The sequence below is a fragment of the Coturnix japonica genome, chromosome 1 (assembly GCF_054131305.1).
Source record: "Coturnix japonica strain WE chromosome 1, WE-NBRP24, whole genome shotgun sequence".
Taxonomy (NCBI): domain Eukaryota; kingdom Metazoa; phylum Chordata; class Aves; order Galliformes; family Phasianidae; genus Coturnix; species Coturnix japonica.
In genome coordinates, this window is record NC_140663.1 from 20,722,919 (window position 1) to 20,741,547 (window position 18,629).

Genomic DNA, 18,629 nt, shown 5'->3' on the forward strand with positions numbered 1-18,629 from the left:
GTAGTCTGCTGTGAGCATGCTGCAGGCGAAGGCAAAGCATTGCAAAGAGCCGGTAAGGACACAGAAGAACTTCCCTTATTCATTAGTCTTGTGCCTGCTAGCTAGTTCTTTATGATAACATTACGGAAGTTTGAAGACGTGGAAATCCAGCAGTAACCATTGAAGGTAACAGGGGAGATTGGCACTTCTCATTGATTTTAGAAGCATTAAGTAAGCCCAGTAATCATAGAATGACCAAGGTTGGAAAAGACCTCTAAGATCATTTAGTCCAACCACCCACCTGTATTTCCCACTAAACCATGTCTCAGTACAGCATCTAAATTTTTCTTGAAGGCCTCCAGGCACGGCGACTCCAGCACCTCCCTGGGCAGCCATTCCAGTGCCTGACCACTCTCTCGGAGAGGTATTTCCTAACGTCCAACTTGAATCTCCCCTGGCACAACTTGAGGCTATTCCTTCTCTTCCTGTTGCTAGATACATAGGAGAAGAAGCTGATTCCCACCTCACCATAACATCCTTTCAGGAAGTTGTAGAGTGTGATAAGGTCATCCCTGAGGCTCCTTTTCTCCAGACTAAACAATCCCAGCTCCCTCAGCTGCTTTTCATAAGACTTGTGCTCCAGACCCCTCACCAGCTTCACTGCCCTTTTCTGGATACACTTCAGAACCCCAGTGTCTTTCTTACAGTGAGGGGTCCAAACCTGAACGCAGTGCTGAGTACAGAGGGATGATCACTTCCCTGCTCCTTCTGGCAACACTGTTCCTGATGCCATTGGTTCTCTTGGCCACCTGAGGTTTCCAGGCATTCACCTATACAATGCCTGAAAGCAGCATTAAGGAGAGCCAGCATGCTCAGATCTCCATCCCTCATCTAGGCAGTGAAATCTTGATTCTGACAGCTTCAGTCCCTGAACTACTGTTCAGACATAAGTGACAATGTGAGAGTGATATTTGTGCCTTCTGTGTCCAGATTCTCCTTTCAGTATAATAAACCAGCAGAATTATCTGAAAAGGTTCAAAAAGTAGACAGTAGTGTTACTAGTAACTCTAAATTTGCTCAGTTTTGTAGAAAAAGCCTAGTGGATCCCTCCTTTCCTTGAAGGGGTTCACAGCAGCATCTCTATATTTGAAGAGCAGTACTGTGTCTGTTTTCTGCATGAAGGAGCAAATGCAGTGTTCTTAGGACCAGAGGGTGCTCTTAAACTCAGAAATGTTGCTGTGGTGTCCGTCCTCTAGGAGGAAAGATGCACTGACTTACCTAGCTGCCTTTTTCAGACCTAAGATAGTATTACCCAGTGCAAATACAGGGACAAGTATGGTGAAGAATGCCATATTGTCTTCCAGCAGAACCTCTACTTTCAGAACAGAGCACAAGCAACAGTGCTGGTAATGTGTGCTCTGACCATATCCTTTAGGTGTGGTTGCTAAACAAAAATAAGAGGCAGGAGCATCTACTGGTAGATCCAGAGTGTGCTGGGTGCCAGGTGGCATCATCTGACAGAAACGCAGTGCTGTCAAGGTGGTGGCTCTTCTGGGTAGATTCAGTCTTTCCTTTAGGAGCAGTGCTGATGATGTGTTGTGGCTTTACAGCTCTCAAGAATGTGACAGACAGGCACTGAACACTGAATTGACCCAGGTTTTATAGTGTGAGTTAAAAGCAATGAATTCTATTGTCATTTTACAGCTCAGGAGACTAAGACATAGTGATCACACTATGGCTTTACCTGAACGAGAGAACTTAACTCTTCGAATTTAACCGTGGGATTTTTCTCTTCTCCTTATTAGTACTATTATATCCTGAATGTTTCTTCAAATTATTCTTTACTGGCTTTACATATAGGTGACCTCATGGTGTTATACAAACAGATGGATGCCATCTCTGAGACCTGAAAGAGTCACTGGTTTTAGCAGCATAAATCCTCCCTTTTTGTTGTAGCTTGTGCAGCGATGGGACTTGAGCCAGCAGTGGCATTACTCCACAGGGTGTAACAGAAGGTATTCCAGGCATTAATTGTCCATACTGGTAGAGGAAATCATTGTTGGTTTGTTGCTCACTTTTAAGCAGCTACTAACTCCAAGCATATAGAAGTACAATTTTTTTACAATGTGATGTCCAGCACTTTGCCTTGATAGATAAATGATTGTATGATGGATGTTATTGATGATTATTCTTTTACTTTACTAAAAATGATATTGCAGCTTGTTAAAATATGTGATAAATAACCTTTATTTTCTATTCTTTTCTTTCTAGTTGATGTCCATCAGTGTATTAGGTGTTTCTGCTTGGATCAGAGACTACCTGAATAATGTTCTCACTTTAACTGCAGAAACAAGGTAAAGTTTTCCTTAAACCTATTAATCTGTGAATGATTGTAGTGTTTGTTGTTTGTTCTGTATGGCAAGTTTTCTAATTAGGATTTCTAGAAACCCTTAATTAAGGTAATTATTTCAACAATTAGGTATTGTTGAAAGGTGTATTTCTGTAAACTTTTCTGGCATAAATTGTCATTAGAGCTGGGGGAGATCTGAATTTAATCTTGTTTTGCTCCTGTGCCTTTCTTTTGACAGGGATCGATTTTGGCCACTTCCCAACAAGTAACCATTTTTGTTTTGAATACTTTGTTCTGCCCAAAGATTTAAGAATGCTGTTAGTTTTATTCCTACAATGTTTCTGTGCCCTTTTTGTGGAACAGGATCTCTGTGCTGCATGCTCTGCAAGTGTGGGGCAGGTACATTGCCTTTGTCTCAAAGAGATTTCAGATTACACATTGCCTTCTGCTACTTGAATGCAGCATTTGAATTCAAAACCACATATAATAGGTTTCAGTAAAATTTTTAAGGTACTGGAAATTACACGTCTGTCAATCTGTGCTTGTCATTTTTGTGGCTATCTTACATTTTTCTACTGTATAGGTTTTGTGTAATTGTACCATTTTGATTATGGTCCTGATTGGTTCCAGGGTGGAGGAGGCTGTCATTTTGACTTACTTTCCTGTGGTCCATCCAGTCATGATTGCAGTCTGCTGTTTCCTTATCCTAGTTGGAATGTTGGGCTACTGTGGAACAGTGAAAAGAAATCTGTTGCTCCTTGTCTGGGTATGTTTCATAATCTCTAATAACAGTTAACTTCTGCTTCACTTCAACAATGTAAGAAAAGTTTTATTCCTCTGGCACTAGATAAATACTGATTATTTTTATTAGCATGTTGAGTTATGCTATCAGTGAGGAATTGTAATTGCTATAAGCACACAGTGGGAAAGAATTTATTGCTTAGATGGAATTATGCTATGGCTGAAATACAAGCAATGTTTCATTTTTCAAATTCTACTTCATTAAGTAGAAGAGCTGCTGGAGGGAAAAATAACTCACTCTTAAGTACTAATTACAGGAAAATGAGTCTGAGTGCTTGGAAATAAACCCTTATGCTACCCTTCTCACTCTTGAGTGTTCAATGACTAGATAAACTATATTCACAGTTGACTCTAGAAATAAAGCAAAATGATAGTATTTCTACCTGATGAAAATTGAGTCTGAGTACATTCATAATCTCTTTTACTTGGATGTGAAGTTTTGCCCTTGCATTTGCTTGTGAGCAAATTCAAAACTAAGTTACAAGTAATCACTTTTTTTCTTTTGTTTGGGCACTGAGACAAGCAGCTAATTCCCAATAGGCTCTCCTGTACAAGGCTTTATGTAAAATCTCAGTGGAGTGAGGCTTTGACTGAAATGGGGGTCAGATACCTTTTAGTTCATTTGGAATTCAATGAATTTGAGGATAAATGTTGGGTTTTTCTATCATTTAAATAAATAACAACCTTTGAATATATTTTAAATATTTAGATTTTAAATACATTCAGGCCCTTGGCAACGCTGAGATCAATGTCTGCATGTCTTATGTGAAATCTAGCTGTTTGTTCTCTGCAGATCTGGTCTTTGCCTTTTAACATAAGGATAGTGGAAAAGCAAGTATAGTGTAGCCCTGAGCAATGAACGTGAAAGAAGTGTATCAGGTTTGGCTACTGTTTTTGCAGTGTGGGATGAAGTAAATTCATTCAACTCTTCTTAATATCCAGGAGTCTTGTTCATGTAGAGTTGGGCTTGTGCTGATTTTTACATTGGGTTCTCCCAAAGCATTGGCTCTTTAAGTATTCTAATGGCTTAAGACTGAAGTGCGTGATATCCAAACCTCACAAACGTTGCCCAGAATGACCTAAAAGGAAGTGTGAAGTTGGCTGAGATTTACCCAACCTTTGCTTTTATCGAATTGAAAATATTATAAACAATCAGGAAACTCTAACAAGGATTTGTACTAAAATTAGTTTTTTAGAGGGGAAGTTGGAATAAATTATATTTGAGATTTCCAACTGGAGGTCTGCAGCACAAATGTCCCTTAACTAACTGCTAGATGGCAAATACTGTTCTTCCTTTTGGATATTAAACACATAATACAATAAGAAGATTATTGTTTCAAAGTTATGTAACAAGGAAAACTATAATTTAAATCTTTATGGTAATACAAGTTACGTATTTTTTATTTCTAGATCTTCACCGTGCAAATCAGTGAAAACAAGTTCTGTGACTTAGTTATGAGTACTTGCATAAAAATAGCAGGTTAATGTAATTTTGTACAATATAATTTATCTAGTAACCTTACATTGTAGAAGGGCCTTGCACATACTTTTGTTTTATATAGTGAAAGTTTTAAAAGATGGTAAATTGCATTAAGCCCTTAGATTTTTTGGTAAGGTTCTAAGATTACTTTTATTAAGAGTTTTGTTTATAGTAATAGCTTTTAAAGTAAATTGAAGTGAACTAGAAGGCAAAAGCAACTGCATAATAAGTACCAGTTTTGTATAGTACCTGGTAAGAGTGATTGTTTGCTACAAGCCTTCAAAAAATCGTAATTAATTACAAAGAAACACTAAGAAAAAGAAGTTAAAACTGTTGTTTGACCCGTTTTATGTAAGCTCCCAGTGAAGAGACCAAATCATGCATAGCTTTTAGGGACATCTGGAAATAAGTTATTGGAACTGTGTTTAGGCATTTAAATTATACTAAATCAAACCATGACATTTCTATAGTTTAACTTGCAGTATTTCATTCTTGGGAGTGACAGAATTTGCTCTTGCTAACCAAACTGATAAGCATAAGTAAATGATATCTTCTTAATCATATCACTGTCTTTGATTCATTGTTCAGTTAATACAGTCCTGTTCTACTGCAGATGTATGCAGACAAAAGTCAATGCTTTGTTCTTCAGACTGATCAGAAAAATGATGGATCAACAAAATGAGCTTTTGTAAAACCGGATGAACTCAAACAGAAGAATCTTCATGTTAAACATTAACAACCTTTTCAGTCATGCCTTTAATCATTTTGAGGTGCATGAGCCGCCATAATGACAGTGTACAAGGATATTTGGATTCAAATATTGATGTTCCTAGCAGTGTACTAACTGCTAGTGCTGATATTGTTAATTGAACAGGATTTGTGGAAAATCTAATAAAGCATAAGGTCGACGTAGTAGATATTTTTAATACAACTGAGTACTCAATTACATTAATTTACTTTTGAAATTTTGGCTTGAAATAAAATGTTTGAAACCTTTCCAGCTTTGCTTGGGGCATAAATGGTGGCTGAGTTAATGTTTGCTCTGCTTAATAGTAAGGAAGTGTAATAATTCAGTCTTCTGAGGTTTATGGTCTGGATTGTTTGTAGAACTGAGCAATTTTAAGCTCTAATCATTGATTTTTAATTGCTTTAGGAATACATAATCCTAAAGACTATTGGTATAAATAACCCATGGCTGTACAGTGCCTATAATGTAATTTTTTGTGTCTTGCAAATGACACTCATCCTCACAAAGAAATTAATATTTCAGGTGTGGAAAAAATGCTCTAAATTATTGTGAGGTTGTCTTGCCCCATTTTGCAGTATTGATGATTTAAGTATTAAGATGAATCATTGAAGATGGGTGGGTTTGATTATATGATAAATTTTCATCATAGTACTTCATACCCCAAATCTGCTGCTTCCTGTGTTTAACAGTTCTATGGAGCACCCAGTGTCTAGAAGAAAAAAAAAAGGAACAAACGAAACAACAACAAAACTTTTCATTGCATGAATATTTAAAGAAAGAAAGTAGCCAGAACATGAAGTACACCTGGTCATTTTGATTTAGATCTATAGTTTGCAGCTTACATATTTCATATTTCTTAGGATCTAACTAAAGTTACTAAAGTTGTAGACTTTGTAGGTTTAGTGAGAGATGGTCTGTGGGTTGTTATGTGTTGAATTTTGTGTGAGATGCATTTCAGTACGTTTGGATTTTGTTTTGTAAGTGGTCTGTTTACTAAATGGATATAGTTGATGCCTACCAGTATACAACAGTGTAACATGATTTTTTATCTTTTTTTTAATCTATAAAATTGCCTTTAGAAATGATGCCTTTTCTAAAATAAGACTTGATCATTCAAGTTATTTCTAATTAGCAGTGACTTTCTTCTAAAGGAGAAAGCTGTTCAACGGGCAAATTCAGTGCAACTAGCACAGCAAAGTACTACACCAGGTTAAATAGTTTTAGAGATTCCATCCATATGCTTAAAAAATTATAGAGTATTGAGCCAGAGCAGCAGAAGTAGACTTTTTATTTACCATGAAAATAATCCCTTGAGAAAATCTTCTGTTTAGAGCTGGAACCTTATTCATTCCAGTTAAGATTTATTATAAACTTTCCTCAAGAGTGTCCTAGTTCACTAATAGGGATAACTTACAAAACCAGAAACACTTTTTAGTTAGACTTTTGTTACCTCCAGCATGTTAACTTGAGCCTCCATAATTATGGCTTTGAAATTGATTCATTGAATGTCCCTTCGCTCATCTTGACCTGAGAGAGTGGCCTTATTTTTTTGTTACAGCTATGGAATACAGTAGCATCAAATTCATTCTCATTTATTAAAGGGTTGTTTTGTTGCTGATCCAGTGGCAGGCTGGTCAGTGTGGGGAGCATTAGTAAATTATGCAGTAGCATAGTGTAGGGAGGAGTTGAGGAGAGCTGAGTTGCTTGATGTTGGAAGTTTGGGGATGAAATTGAGGGATCCAGATGCTCCAATTCAGGCTGTCATCATAGCCCACTTCTGTATATAAAAAATAAGTCTAGTGGCCTATTCTGAATAGAAATCTTTGGAGTGTGTGAACTTGATGAAGTTTTTGTTGCATTAAGACAACAAGAGTAAACTCTATTGCTTGGCTGAAAGCTCTTCATGAAAATCCCACTGGAAAATATTTTCCTGGCTGGAGTTCGTATTGCAAATTCTGGCATTTGTAACTACGAGTTTTCTGTAATTACAGCTTTCAAACAGTACAGAACTCAAATTTATCTGACTATGCTTTCATAAAAAAGAAAAGCTATTAGAAATATTTGGTCAACAAGGCAAATCTTTTTACTGGTTTTTATTATAAAATTGTCAGTTAAATGTTGTTCAGAGCTAAGCATTCATAGGCCCTGTTGGTTTGTTAAATCGGTTATGACAGAACCTGGTTACAAATTGGAACTTGGCAGGCAGAATTGTCTGTTAATGGAGCTGAAATGCAACCAGGTAAATATTACACAACTGAATTGACCTTTTCTTTAAAAGTGCATCAATATGTTATAAAGAGAAAAAATTTACAGACTATTCACGTTTCAGTTGAACATGCAAATGTAGGGTATAATCATTTGACAAGTGTGACATGAGTGTGCTTGTTTGTTGTCAGTAATTCTCAGCTGGCTAAGCACAGTGTTTTTGAAAGTGGTTTTAGTAAATTCATACGAAGAATGAGTGGGAACCACTGACTATGTCACCACTTGGAACAGATTATTCTCATTTAAACACGTGGATGCACAGGTGATAGACATGATTAAATTTGAACGTCCATTACATTGTAGAATATCAATTCTAATTGCTAATATCTTTCTAGAAGGGATCCTTATTCCCTATGAAATGTAGCTGCGCAACAGTACTATACCACCACCTGTTTTTCAAGGCATCTGGCTACTGTCAGCATGGATTAGTACAAGAATCTAGTGATAATTAAATTTTTGTCTCTTTTTTAGTCAGTATTTATTTCTGTAGTTCTGCAGCATATTTGTTCTGACCCATGTTAACGCAGTCACAGATACTCCAGCAATTTGTGCAACCTTTTGGCACTGGAATTAATTATGTACTAACCAGAATTATTTCATCATTATTAAACTACTAAGCATTGAAAGGGAGGAAATAAGACAAACACATTTACTGTAATCCCATGCAGTTTAGAATTAGAGCAGAGACCAGAATTTGTCATTTTTGCCTTTTGTGCTTTATAAACAAATCTTTTATAAAGGTAGTGAGGCTTGGAGGAAAATAGATTCAGAAGACGGGTTAGCCTGCCTTTTTGAAAGATGATTTTAAGTCAGTTTTAAGTTTACCAGTTTTTATTATAGGCCAGTAGGTTTGATATAAGCAACTTTATGAAGAAAGTAAAAATAGAACTATTTATTTTATTTTATATATTTCTGATTTTCACTCTCAAGCTGAGCAGTTTGGAGAGATGTTTCTACATTGTTAGATATCTTTGGATAGAGGGCAAGTCTGTCCTGTTCAGACCAGGGTTTAAAGATTCAAATAAATCGTTAGGTTTTGAGAATGGTATTGGCTGCGTTGGTAGAATGAAGCTTAGTTTTGCTGGAGAGGGTTCATTCTTCAGGGCTCCAAGCACAAGAGAGTGGATTATGTTGGTCTTGGAGTCTAGCACCAGCCTCTCTGTCTGCCTGTCTATGAAGGAAGTGCACTTTGTTGATTCAGTCTCCTCTAACACAAACAGACATGATGTATATGCACTTAAAGGACTTTTTCAAAGGCGAGTGCTTTGAAACTATAAATGATTTTCTTAGGTAGAAGAAACAGCTTACAGGCAAGAGATAGAAGTTGCCTAGAATTGCCGTCCTTTGTTGGAATATATGTAGGTTGCTCCAAAAGTGATATTTCCTATTTATTTCCATGGAAACTGCAACAGATACAAAGGGCACAGTAATTGATAGAACAAATTCTCAGCTACAAAATGATATTTATTTTTTTAACATAGTCACTACTGTTAGCTGTGCATTTTCTCCTGCAATGAGTAAGAGAACCTGCATGCCACTCTCATAAAAATCTGCACCAGTTCAGGTGACCTACTGTTTAACAGATGCTATGACAGAATCATTGCTAGAACAATGTTGCCCAGACAGTCCATCTTTCATTGGTTTGAACAAATGGAAGTCAGAAAGCACCAAATCTAAACTACACATTGGTGTGGTAGGAAAGTCCAGCTAACCTTGGCAATGTGTTCCATAGTCTTCAAACTGGTATGAGGCCTGATGTTACCATGTTGCAGGAGAAAGATTGGCTTCTTCTCTTGAACTTATTCTTTGAAGGGGAATTCATGTCATCACTTCATGAACTGCTGTTTTGACTTTGGTTTGTAATGGTGACACCACATCTCATTACTGATAAGTATATGATCTGGGAAACTATCACCTATTGAACCAACGTGAGGTTGAAGGTCCTGACAAACTTGCATGATGTGTTCTTTCTGTTCCTGTGTATTTATGGGGCCCACCTGCTGCAGACTTTGATATTCCTATGCTGACGCTACCTTTTCAAGCAGCACTGAGAGCTCTGAGAGTCAGAGGCGTATCCTCACTGAGAAGATGGGGAACTGCTGAGATAATATGTGGCCTTGTTGCTCTGGGGCTTTTTTTTTTCCCTTCTGTCTTTTCTAGCTCCTCTGCTCTGATGGCTTATTTGCATTGCTTCTTTGTTTTTGTTTGCTGAAAGAAATGGGGAACAGGTGAGTCCCAGAGAGGAGTTGATTAATGAGTAAACAGACCCACAAGGCCCAGCTTAACCTCTGTGTCTTGTTTAGCTGCAGCCCAACCTCACAGTGCAGCATGTGTGACACTGTGGTTCAGCTGCATTCTTTTGTCACATAATGAATATGGAGTGGAAGTCCTGTTGTGTAAATGCATCTCTTTTCCTGCCTAAGCTTGAGCTTTTGACTAATTAACCAGAGAGACTCTGTGCTGTGTGTGGCTTGTCATTGAATGGTGAATGTTGGAGGTGTTTTGGGCCTACTGAGGCAGGCTTACTTTAATTGGCCTCTCACTATAAAGAGGACATTGACACCATGGAGCATGTCCAGAGAAGGACAGTGAAGCTGGTGAGGGATCTGGAGCAGCTGAGGGAGCTGGGATTGTTTAGTCTTGAAAAGACTCAGGGGGACCTTATCACTCTCTACAGCTGCCTGAAAGGTTCTAGTGAGGTGGGGGTGGACCTCTTTTCCCAGGTAACAGTGATAGGGCAAGAGGTAATGGCTTCAACTTGCTCCAGGGGAGATTCTGGTTGGATATTAGGAAAAAATTATTTTCAGGGAAAGTGGTGAGATAGAGGGACAAGCTGCACGGGGAGGTGGTGGAACACACTTTCTAACAAAAGTGATGCTGAGGAAGGTGGTTTAGTGGGCATGGTGTTGGTGAGTTGATGGTTGGACTAGGTGATCTTAGCAGTCTTTTCCAAACTTAAGGTTCTACGATTTTATTTTATAAAGAAAAAGGGAAAATTTTATTATTTATTTTATAAAGAAAGGGGAAAAAGTGGTTAAGAGGGCTGTTTTTCAAAAATCCATACAGAACAGGAAGCTTTATTTTTTTAATATAAATCCTGTGAATTACAGGGAGAAGAAAAAGGACTGGAATATTCTAAGCCCTGAGGAAATTATTGCCTAATGTCTGTTTTACCAGTGTCTTGTTAAGTACTTTACCATGACCTTGCAGTGACCCTTATTCCTTGGAGTTTGTTGACTTGATGTAATTGAACCTGAAGCAAATAAATTCTAATATGTCTGAAATGCACATTTGCTTATCGTCAAAGTAATACTCATTTCCTCACATAAGCAAAGATTATGTTCAAGTAAAAAAATGTATTACAGATCATTAATATCGTATAAAACGGTGAAGACTGTGAACAATGTCCTTAGTATTCATGTAATATTGACTAGTTCTTAAAAAGGCACATGAACCTGAAGATCAACATACATAACATGAACACATACCTTAAAAAAAAATCAAAACATTCATTTCCATACATAAAAAAGCCAATTGTTTGATTCAGAAAATTTGTTATAAAGATTTTGGAAAAAAAGTGATCATTATTGGTATAAAATCTGGACTTTGCAAAGGTCACAGGCTTTAAGACACTTCGTACAGGTTGATTAAATTGGATGATCTGGGGTACTGAAATATAAAACGTGATCAATTAGCTGTGGAATGTATTTTGAAGGACTGTATGGCGTTCGGTAGCTAATGTAAATTGGTGGCTTCAGCCTGTTTCCTTGTTGACCTGTGACTGCATCCCTCATAAATTTCAACATTGTTGCGTCCGTATTTTAAATTAGATTAACAAATGAATTGTTAATTCCTTCAGGGCAGGGCTGAGAGCTGAGGAAGAGGGAGAGTGGGTGAATGTTTGCGCTGCAGCAGTGGACAGAGAGAGAATTTCAGTTTTCTTTGCAGCTTGTCTGACTCTATTTTGTGATTGTTTACTCACTTTTCAAAAGTATAGCTGGGGCTCTGGGCAGCCTGTTGTAGTGTTGACAACCCTGCTCGCAGCAGGGGGCTTGGAACTATGTGATCTTTGAGGTCCCTTCCAATCTAAGCCATTCTGTGATCATTAAAATAGATTCATTAGTTCTTAGACTATGACAAAGATATTATGGTTTCAGTTGGAAGGATCTTTTAAGATCATCTAGTTCCCACCCCCCTCCTGTGAGCAGGGACACACCTCTAGACCAGGTTGCCCAAAGCCTCATCCAGCCTGGCCTTGAATGCTTTCAGGGAGGGGACATTCACTAACCTCACTGGGCAACATGTTCCAATGTCTCATCACCCTCACAGTAAAGATTTCCTTCCTATTATCTAGTCTAAATCTAACCACTTCCAGTTTAAAACCATTTCCCCTCGTCCTGTCAGTACATGCCCTTACAAAAAGTCCCTCCCCAGCTTTCCTGTAGGCCTCTTCAACTACTGGAAGGCTGCTATAAGGTCTCTTTTGAGCTTTCTCTTCTCCAGGCTGAAGAGCCCTAACTCTCTCCATTGGTCCTTATAGGGTAGCATCTCTTCCCTTTAGCATTTCAATGGCACAATTCAGCTTGGTGTCATCTGCGAACTTGCTGAGAGTGCACTCAGTCCCACTGTCTGTGTCATAAAGATGTTATATAGCATCAATCCCAGCACCGATTCCTGAGGAACGCCAATTGTCTCTGGCCTTCACTTGGACATCGAGCTGTTGACTGCAGCTCTGAGTGCAACCAGCTGGCCAATTCCTTATCCAGCATGTAGTCCATCCATCAAATCCATTCTTCTCCAACTACCAGGTATAGGGAACTATATTTTGTAACTTACTAAGGAAGGAAGGAAGGACATAATAATTTTTTTCATGGAAAATGTCTGATTCTCGTTGGTAATCAGGCTCTGTGGTGGTGGCCATCTGATGTTTCTTAGGGTGCAGACAGATGTTTGGATGTCTTGTGTCTCAAAAGAGTACTGCTGATCTTCTCAGGCTGTTTGTTAGCCATTGGGAAATATTTTGCATAACCCTTTTAAAATCTTTTGGCATCTTTTTCACATACCTTATCTCTGGTTTTTCGGAGGTTCCCATACAGTTTTATTCTGCAGCTGCTCACCCTTGAAATCTCTCTCAGCCCCTGCCTTCCTCTGTCAGATCTTCCCTTGCCTCTCTTGCCATTTGGACCACATTGCCCAAAAAGATGCTGTGAACCCTAGTAAGCAAGTCTGCGGCTGGACTTGTTGATCACTTACATTTTGTTTGCTCTGACATGAGGAATGTGGTTTTTCTTGAGTCTGGAAAAAAAAAGTGTTGTATCTTCTGGGAATAAAGTAAAGCATTTGGGAGGAGAGGGGTAAGTCTTCAAAATTTGTTTCTTAAACAGAATAAAAAAGCACGAGAGATGATTCATTAATGCGTATACTAATTCTTCAAATAAAGCTAAATTTCCTCAAAAATCAACTTTGCAGTATCATAGACCGGAATTACCAGCTACTTGAATATCCCATGCTCTCATTTTTCTTTACCATATTGCAATTTCTGACTCCAGTCATTTGTGCCTGTCTGCAGTTTCCATTTGCTTTCATATACAGAATGCTCTTTCTTTCTCACTGTCTGGAAAAGGACTTCAGAAGAAGCCAATTCTTTAAGTATGTTGTCTGATGGGATATAATCATTCTTTAGGGAAGAATTTAGTAGTTTATGAATTCTTCTCAGGTTTTCTGGAAAAGCAGAAGCTAGCCAGGAGGCTTTAAGAAAAGGTGAAATAGGGTCCTGGTTCCAGTAAAAAGGGGCATCTTATAATGTGCAACGCAAAAGGTCTGAGGAAGGAAAAAGGTGAATTAAACTACTCTTATGCCTTTCTAGTTCTGATGAGGTTTAGGCAGTCACAGAACCGTGTCTCTGTTTTCATGATTTGCCTGGACTTCTGGTTCCACATTTACTCTTCCAGACTGCTTGGGAAAATGGACCGCCAGTTTTACAGGTCATAGTAGTTGAATGTTGCTGAGGCATTGTGTAGGCAACTGGCAAAAAAAAAACCAAAACAAACCTAGCTGTGGCAAAACAAAAAGCCATGTGATAATACTTCAGTAATCTCAGAAAAATTCCACGTTCTTGGAAATACTTTGGAGAAGGATATTTTAAATTGGGACTAGACTGGGAGGAAGAGCAAAGTGTTTATGAATTCTTTCAGAGTACTGTGTTTTCTGAAGGCCCTTGTCTTCCTTTCTTGCCATCTTCTAGATGAGGAGAAAAAAAAAGAAATAAAAAAAAAAAAAAGGTAAAAAATATCTTGAAATACCTTGGCAGTGGTCAAGAGCGCTATGAGGGAGGTGGGGTGTAGAAGTATCAGGGATGTGGGATTCAGTTTTGAGTGTAGAGCACAGTGGAATTCTTCAGTGGGTTAGTCTTTATGAAGTGTAGCTGCTTAGCCCATAGAAGCAAGGAAGAAACATTAAACCTTGGTTTGAAACCAAATCCGTGTATCTGGCAAAAAGTAGGAGTCTGTAAATGGAGGAAGAGGCATTTAACAGTCAGACTCCTGAGGGAATTCAACTGGGGCTGAGGAATAAGAATTGATGCCAATAATTGATGTATTCGAAAGATAGAAATTAGAAGTAATATTCTATAATGGCTCCAGAGGCCTTTTTTTTTTTTTATTCCGCACAACTTCAGTAAGTATTACTCTGCAAACCATTAAATTTAGGGAGTTATAATATTCTCCTTCAACAGCAGAATGAAACTGAAGCTCATGTAGGAGAACTTGGTGTACTTGCAGTTGCTTATTTCCTAGAGTATGCTTTCATATGTGTAAATTCTTTGTGTCTTTTGTTGTCTTTTTCTTTATGGACACAAGATGGGCTTTCTCAGAACAGAAGGCTTCATTCTACATTGCTGTGATGTGTCCAAATGTTGCTGGAGTCATGAGCTCTCAGATCCTGGCAGACCCAGAAATGCTTTATGAGTGACCTGGGACAAACAGTGTCCTATCCCAGATTATATCCAGTAACTGGAGAAAATCATGTGTTTTGGCTCTTCTATCTCCAACTGCTACCAGAAATTCTTTTAACTCTGTGTTGACAAAACTGAGGAAATATCACATACTGAGGTTTGTGACTGAATGAAATGTTGCAAGGTACTGAAAATTAAAAATTTTCCAGAGTATTCCACACATATACCCCTGGTCAATCATTTGCAGTCTGATCAGTGAATATTACATAACGTTTGGGGATTGTTGACAGCCCTAGACTCATAATTCAGACTATAAAACCACTGAAATTTTCTTTGACAACTGAGAACTCAAATTCATTTTTTCACCTAAGCATTTAGTTGATTTACCTCACAAAAATGTAATATTACCCATGATGCCCTTAAGCACTTTTCCCTAATTTCCTGGTTTTCTAATTGAAAACAAAGAATAACGTATTTGCATAAATTGCAATCATTAGAGTGGCAGTGGATAGATTGAGTGCACCTTCAGTAAGTTTGCAAACAGCACCAAGTTGGGAGGGAGTGTTGATCTGCTAAAGAAGGGCACTGCAAAGGGACCTGGATAGGCTGGATCAGTAGGCCAGGATGAACTGTAGGGGTTTCAATAGGAACAAATGTCAGGTCCTGCATTTTGGTCACAGCAACCCCAGGCAACCCTACAGGCTTGAGGGGGAGTAGCTGAAAAGTTGCCTGATGGAAAGGGACCTTGATGTACTGATGGACAGTCAGCTGAATATGAGCCAGCAGCATGCCCAGGAGGCCAAGAAGACCAATGGCATCCTAGCTTGTATCAGGAATGGTGTGGTGAGCAGGACTAAGGAAGTCATCCTGCACCTGCACTTGGCATTGGTGAGGCCTCACCTCAAGTACTGTGTTGAGTTTTGGGCACCTCAATTCAGAAAGGACATTGAGGCAATGTAGAGTTCTAAAGAAGGACAACAACCTTATTCCTCTCTTCCAGTATCTGAAACATGCTTACAGCAAGAGAGGGTTTGGTCTCTTCTCACTGGTGACAGGTGGCAGGACGAGGGGAAATGGCCTTAAGTTGCGCCAGAGTAAGTTTAGGTTGGATATCAGGAAAATGTCCTTTACAGAAAGGGTTGTTAAGCACTGGAATAGGCTCCCCAGGGAGGTGGTTGAGTCTCCATCCCTGGAAGTGTTTAAAAACCGTTTGGATGTGGTGCTCAGGGACATGATTTAGAGGAGGGTTGTTAGAGTTAGGGTAGTGTGGTTAGGTTGTGGTTGGACTTGATGATCTTAAGGTCTCTTCCAACTTGAGCGATTCTATGGTTGACTAGAACCTCAAGTATATATGTAATTTTTCAAGAAAGCATTATTACACGATGTAGCTCAAACTTTTTTCTCTTCTGAACTTTTAGAGGATGAACATAATATGTGATGAAGGCATATACCGGAGCTCTGCTTGCGCTTAATAGTGTTGATTTGTAAATATGCACAATTGTGTTAGTTATAATAGCTATGAAAATGTAGATTATCATAGAAGAGACTGGTAAAACAGGATTTCTTCGTTCAGTGCCATCTCCTTTGCAGGTGGAAAATTGGTGGAGGATTGTTTTGAAAATTCACATGGATATTTTTACATGCACAATTTATTTGCTTCTACCAACATAGTTCAAGTAGTTAGATTTCACTGGGAAGTAGAAGTAAAGTAAAGGTACTATTCCAGAATTTCCTAGTTTCAAACTGGGTGATCCTATGTAGATGACCATTGGATCCAAACTTGTGAATTTGTGTTCTCCATTTTAAGTAATACAGCACATCAACCTTTTAATAGGGAAAAAAATCCCCACAATATTTAAGCTCAGTAAATATTTGTGTTTCTTTTATGCCTTCCTAAATATATTCCTTGATTAAATTGCGTGTACCCTACTAAAGAAATTACATTCTGCTCTGCCTTATATATTTGATGGTGTTTCATGGAATACATGTACTAATTCCGTACCTCTCAAAAATGATGATGAGGAAGCTAACATGGGGCACTGGAACTTCTAGAGTTTGAAGTTTCTACTCTTCTGTCTCCGTTCTGGGCAAAATAATATAGAGAGAGACCTAGGAAATGTGTAAATTAGAAACAATAGAAGCATTCATCGAATAAATTTAAAATCATAGGTGCTTTATTTAAAAAAAAAAAATAAAAAATCAGTAAAATCAAGACTAATCAAGACCTGTGTAGTGAGAACAAGTGGGACCTCAGTCCAATGACATGAAAGAAATGGGACCTTCAAATGAAAGAGATGTATTACACTTAGGAGAGATCTGTTTCCATGCTACATTACCCTTCAGTCCAGAAGTGCTTTCCTAATACTATATAAGAAGTCACTTTTATTCCACTTTCCTTAACTGTATTTAACAAGACCTGTACAGCTTCTTCATTTAGAGAAATGTCTTCTAATTTTAAATAGTTCAAGGGTTAGATCATGGGATGGACAAATGTCAGCCTGTGTTAAAAACTATTTGCACATTTATGCCTGATCTCAAGGTAATTGGATCAGTTACTTTGTTAGGAATGTAGCTTTCAAGAACCTTTTTTTTTTTTTCTATCTTGTCAGTCTTTGCTTTTTATTTTATTTCCCTCCTTTTTGGCTTCTAGCCTAAGAACATTGCTTAAATAAGTAAAACCGGAAAAAAATAAAGAAGTAGTTTTTTACTTTTATGTAAGGAAATAAGATTATTCTCCTTATGTCTGTTTCAGCATGGTGTGTCATGATAGCTAGCCAGCATACTTTTAAGCATCAAGGAAATGAGTTTGTTTTCCCGTAATATTGCATATGCTTCATGTTTAAGTCAATAAGAAAAGCTACATTACTTAAATCTTTAGGAAGTTTGTGTCGTGAATCTTGAATACATATTTTGATTACAAGAAATATTTTTCAGATTTCATCTCTGTAATCATGAGAGATATCAGTGATGTTTTGAGTGGTTTTTTTGTTTGTTTGTTTTTGTGTTTTTTTCTTAAATATTTTCAGGTCTTTTTTCAAAGTTAACCTGAATTTCTGAAGTAACTGAGGCCATTCTGTTTTCTGCAGTACTTTGGAAGCTTGCTTGTAATATTCTGTGTTGAACTGGCCTGTGGTGTTTGGACCTATGAGCAGGAAATAACGGTGAGTCAGAAAAGGAGGCTGCATTTTTTCAGTGGAAGAAAACAAAAGATTTCCATTAGTTAGCAGTTTTCTAATTAGTATTTCACTGACCATTTAATTTTCTAATTTCATGTGATTGTCTTTTTTATTTTTTCTTAAGCAGTGAATTCTTCTGGGAAGGCACATCTATCTGGAAAGTCCTCCCTGGGTTTCTCACCACCCATTACATATTTGAGACCAAATCCCGCAGCCCCAGATTATTTTAAGAACTGTATATTTCCAGTTGATCCTTGCTTAGATGAGTTGTCAATGAAGCCAGTGGAAATTTTAGGGATTAGATATGAACTTCAGTTTTAAAGAAAAGTATTTTGAGAAGGGGATGTGAGAATTTCTAAGTCTTTTGTTCCAAAAAATTCTTCATGTTTTAAAGAGCTGTGGCTCAGTGTTCTGTATTGTAAACAATGTGTTCAACAGAGGACTTGCTACCTTCTGAAATTTTTGCACTGGCTCCACAAGCTATAAATGCCAGTTTTAAGCTAAACATGTCTTAGCTGTAAGACACACTTCTGTAAACTCATGAAGAGGTTTTAATCGATGTCTAGTTTTTATAGCTGTACCTGTCACTAGTTTTCATACTTGAAGCCTTGTAACCATTATGCAAGAAAATGGGTAGGTGTTGAGCAAAAGCTGAACTGAAATGTTATTGTGCTGGCTGTTTTTATATCTTTTTGTCTTGTATTCATCTGTACTCATGCATTTGTATGAGTAATGAATATTCTCTGAGCTGCCCAAAATACATTCAACAGACTGGTCTTCTTAGCAGTGCGTAGCATTACAAGATGGGCCAGACTCAGGTTTCCAGCTGCTCACGTGCTGAGGAAATTTGGTGGTTTGGAAGAGCACAGCAGTTTCTC

The 18,629-nt window shown here is 38.0% G+C and overlaps 1 protein-coding gene across 10 annotated transcripts in view; it reads left to right on the plus strand.

Annotated features, from left to right (window-relative positions):
- The window catches only part of TSPAN12 (tetraspanin 12), a 43,066-nt gene that overhangs the window by 12,284 nt on the left and 12,153 nt on the right, over positions 1–18,629 (plus strand). For 5 of the 10 annotated variants that reach the window (XR_014938789.1, XM_015853413.3, XM_015853403.3 and 2 more), the window contains 3 exons: positions 2,251–2,333; positions 2,960–3,095; positions 17,662–17,736. Coding sequence is in view for 8 of the 10 variants with exons in the window: in XM_015853413.3 (XP_015708899.1) it covers positions 2,251–2,333; positions 2,960–3,095; positions 17,662–17,736 (294 nt within the window). In the remaining 2 variants the exon portion in view is untranslated. Of the gene's footprint in view, positions 1–1,934; positions 1,995–2,250; positions 2,334–2,959; positions 3,096–5,223; positions 5,607–17,661; positions 17,737–18,629 lie in introns of those variants that run through there. The other 5 variants (XR_014938799.1, XM_085527186.1, XM_015853432.2 and 2 more) reach the window with 3 other exon arrangements.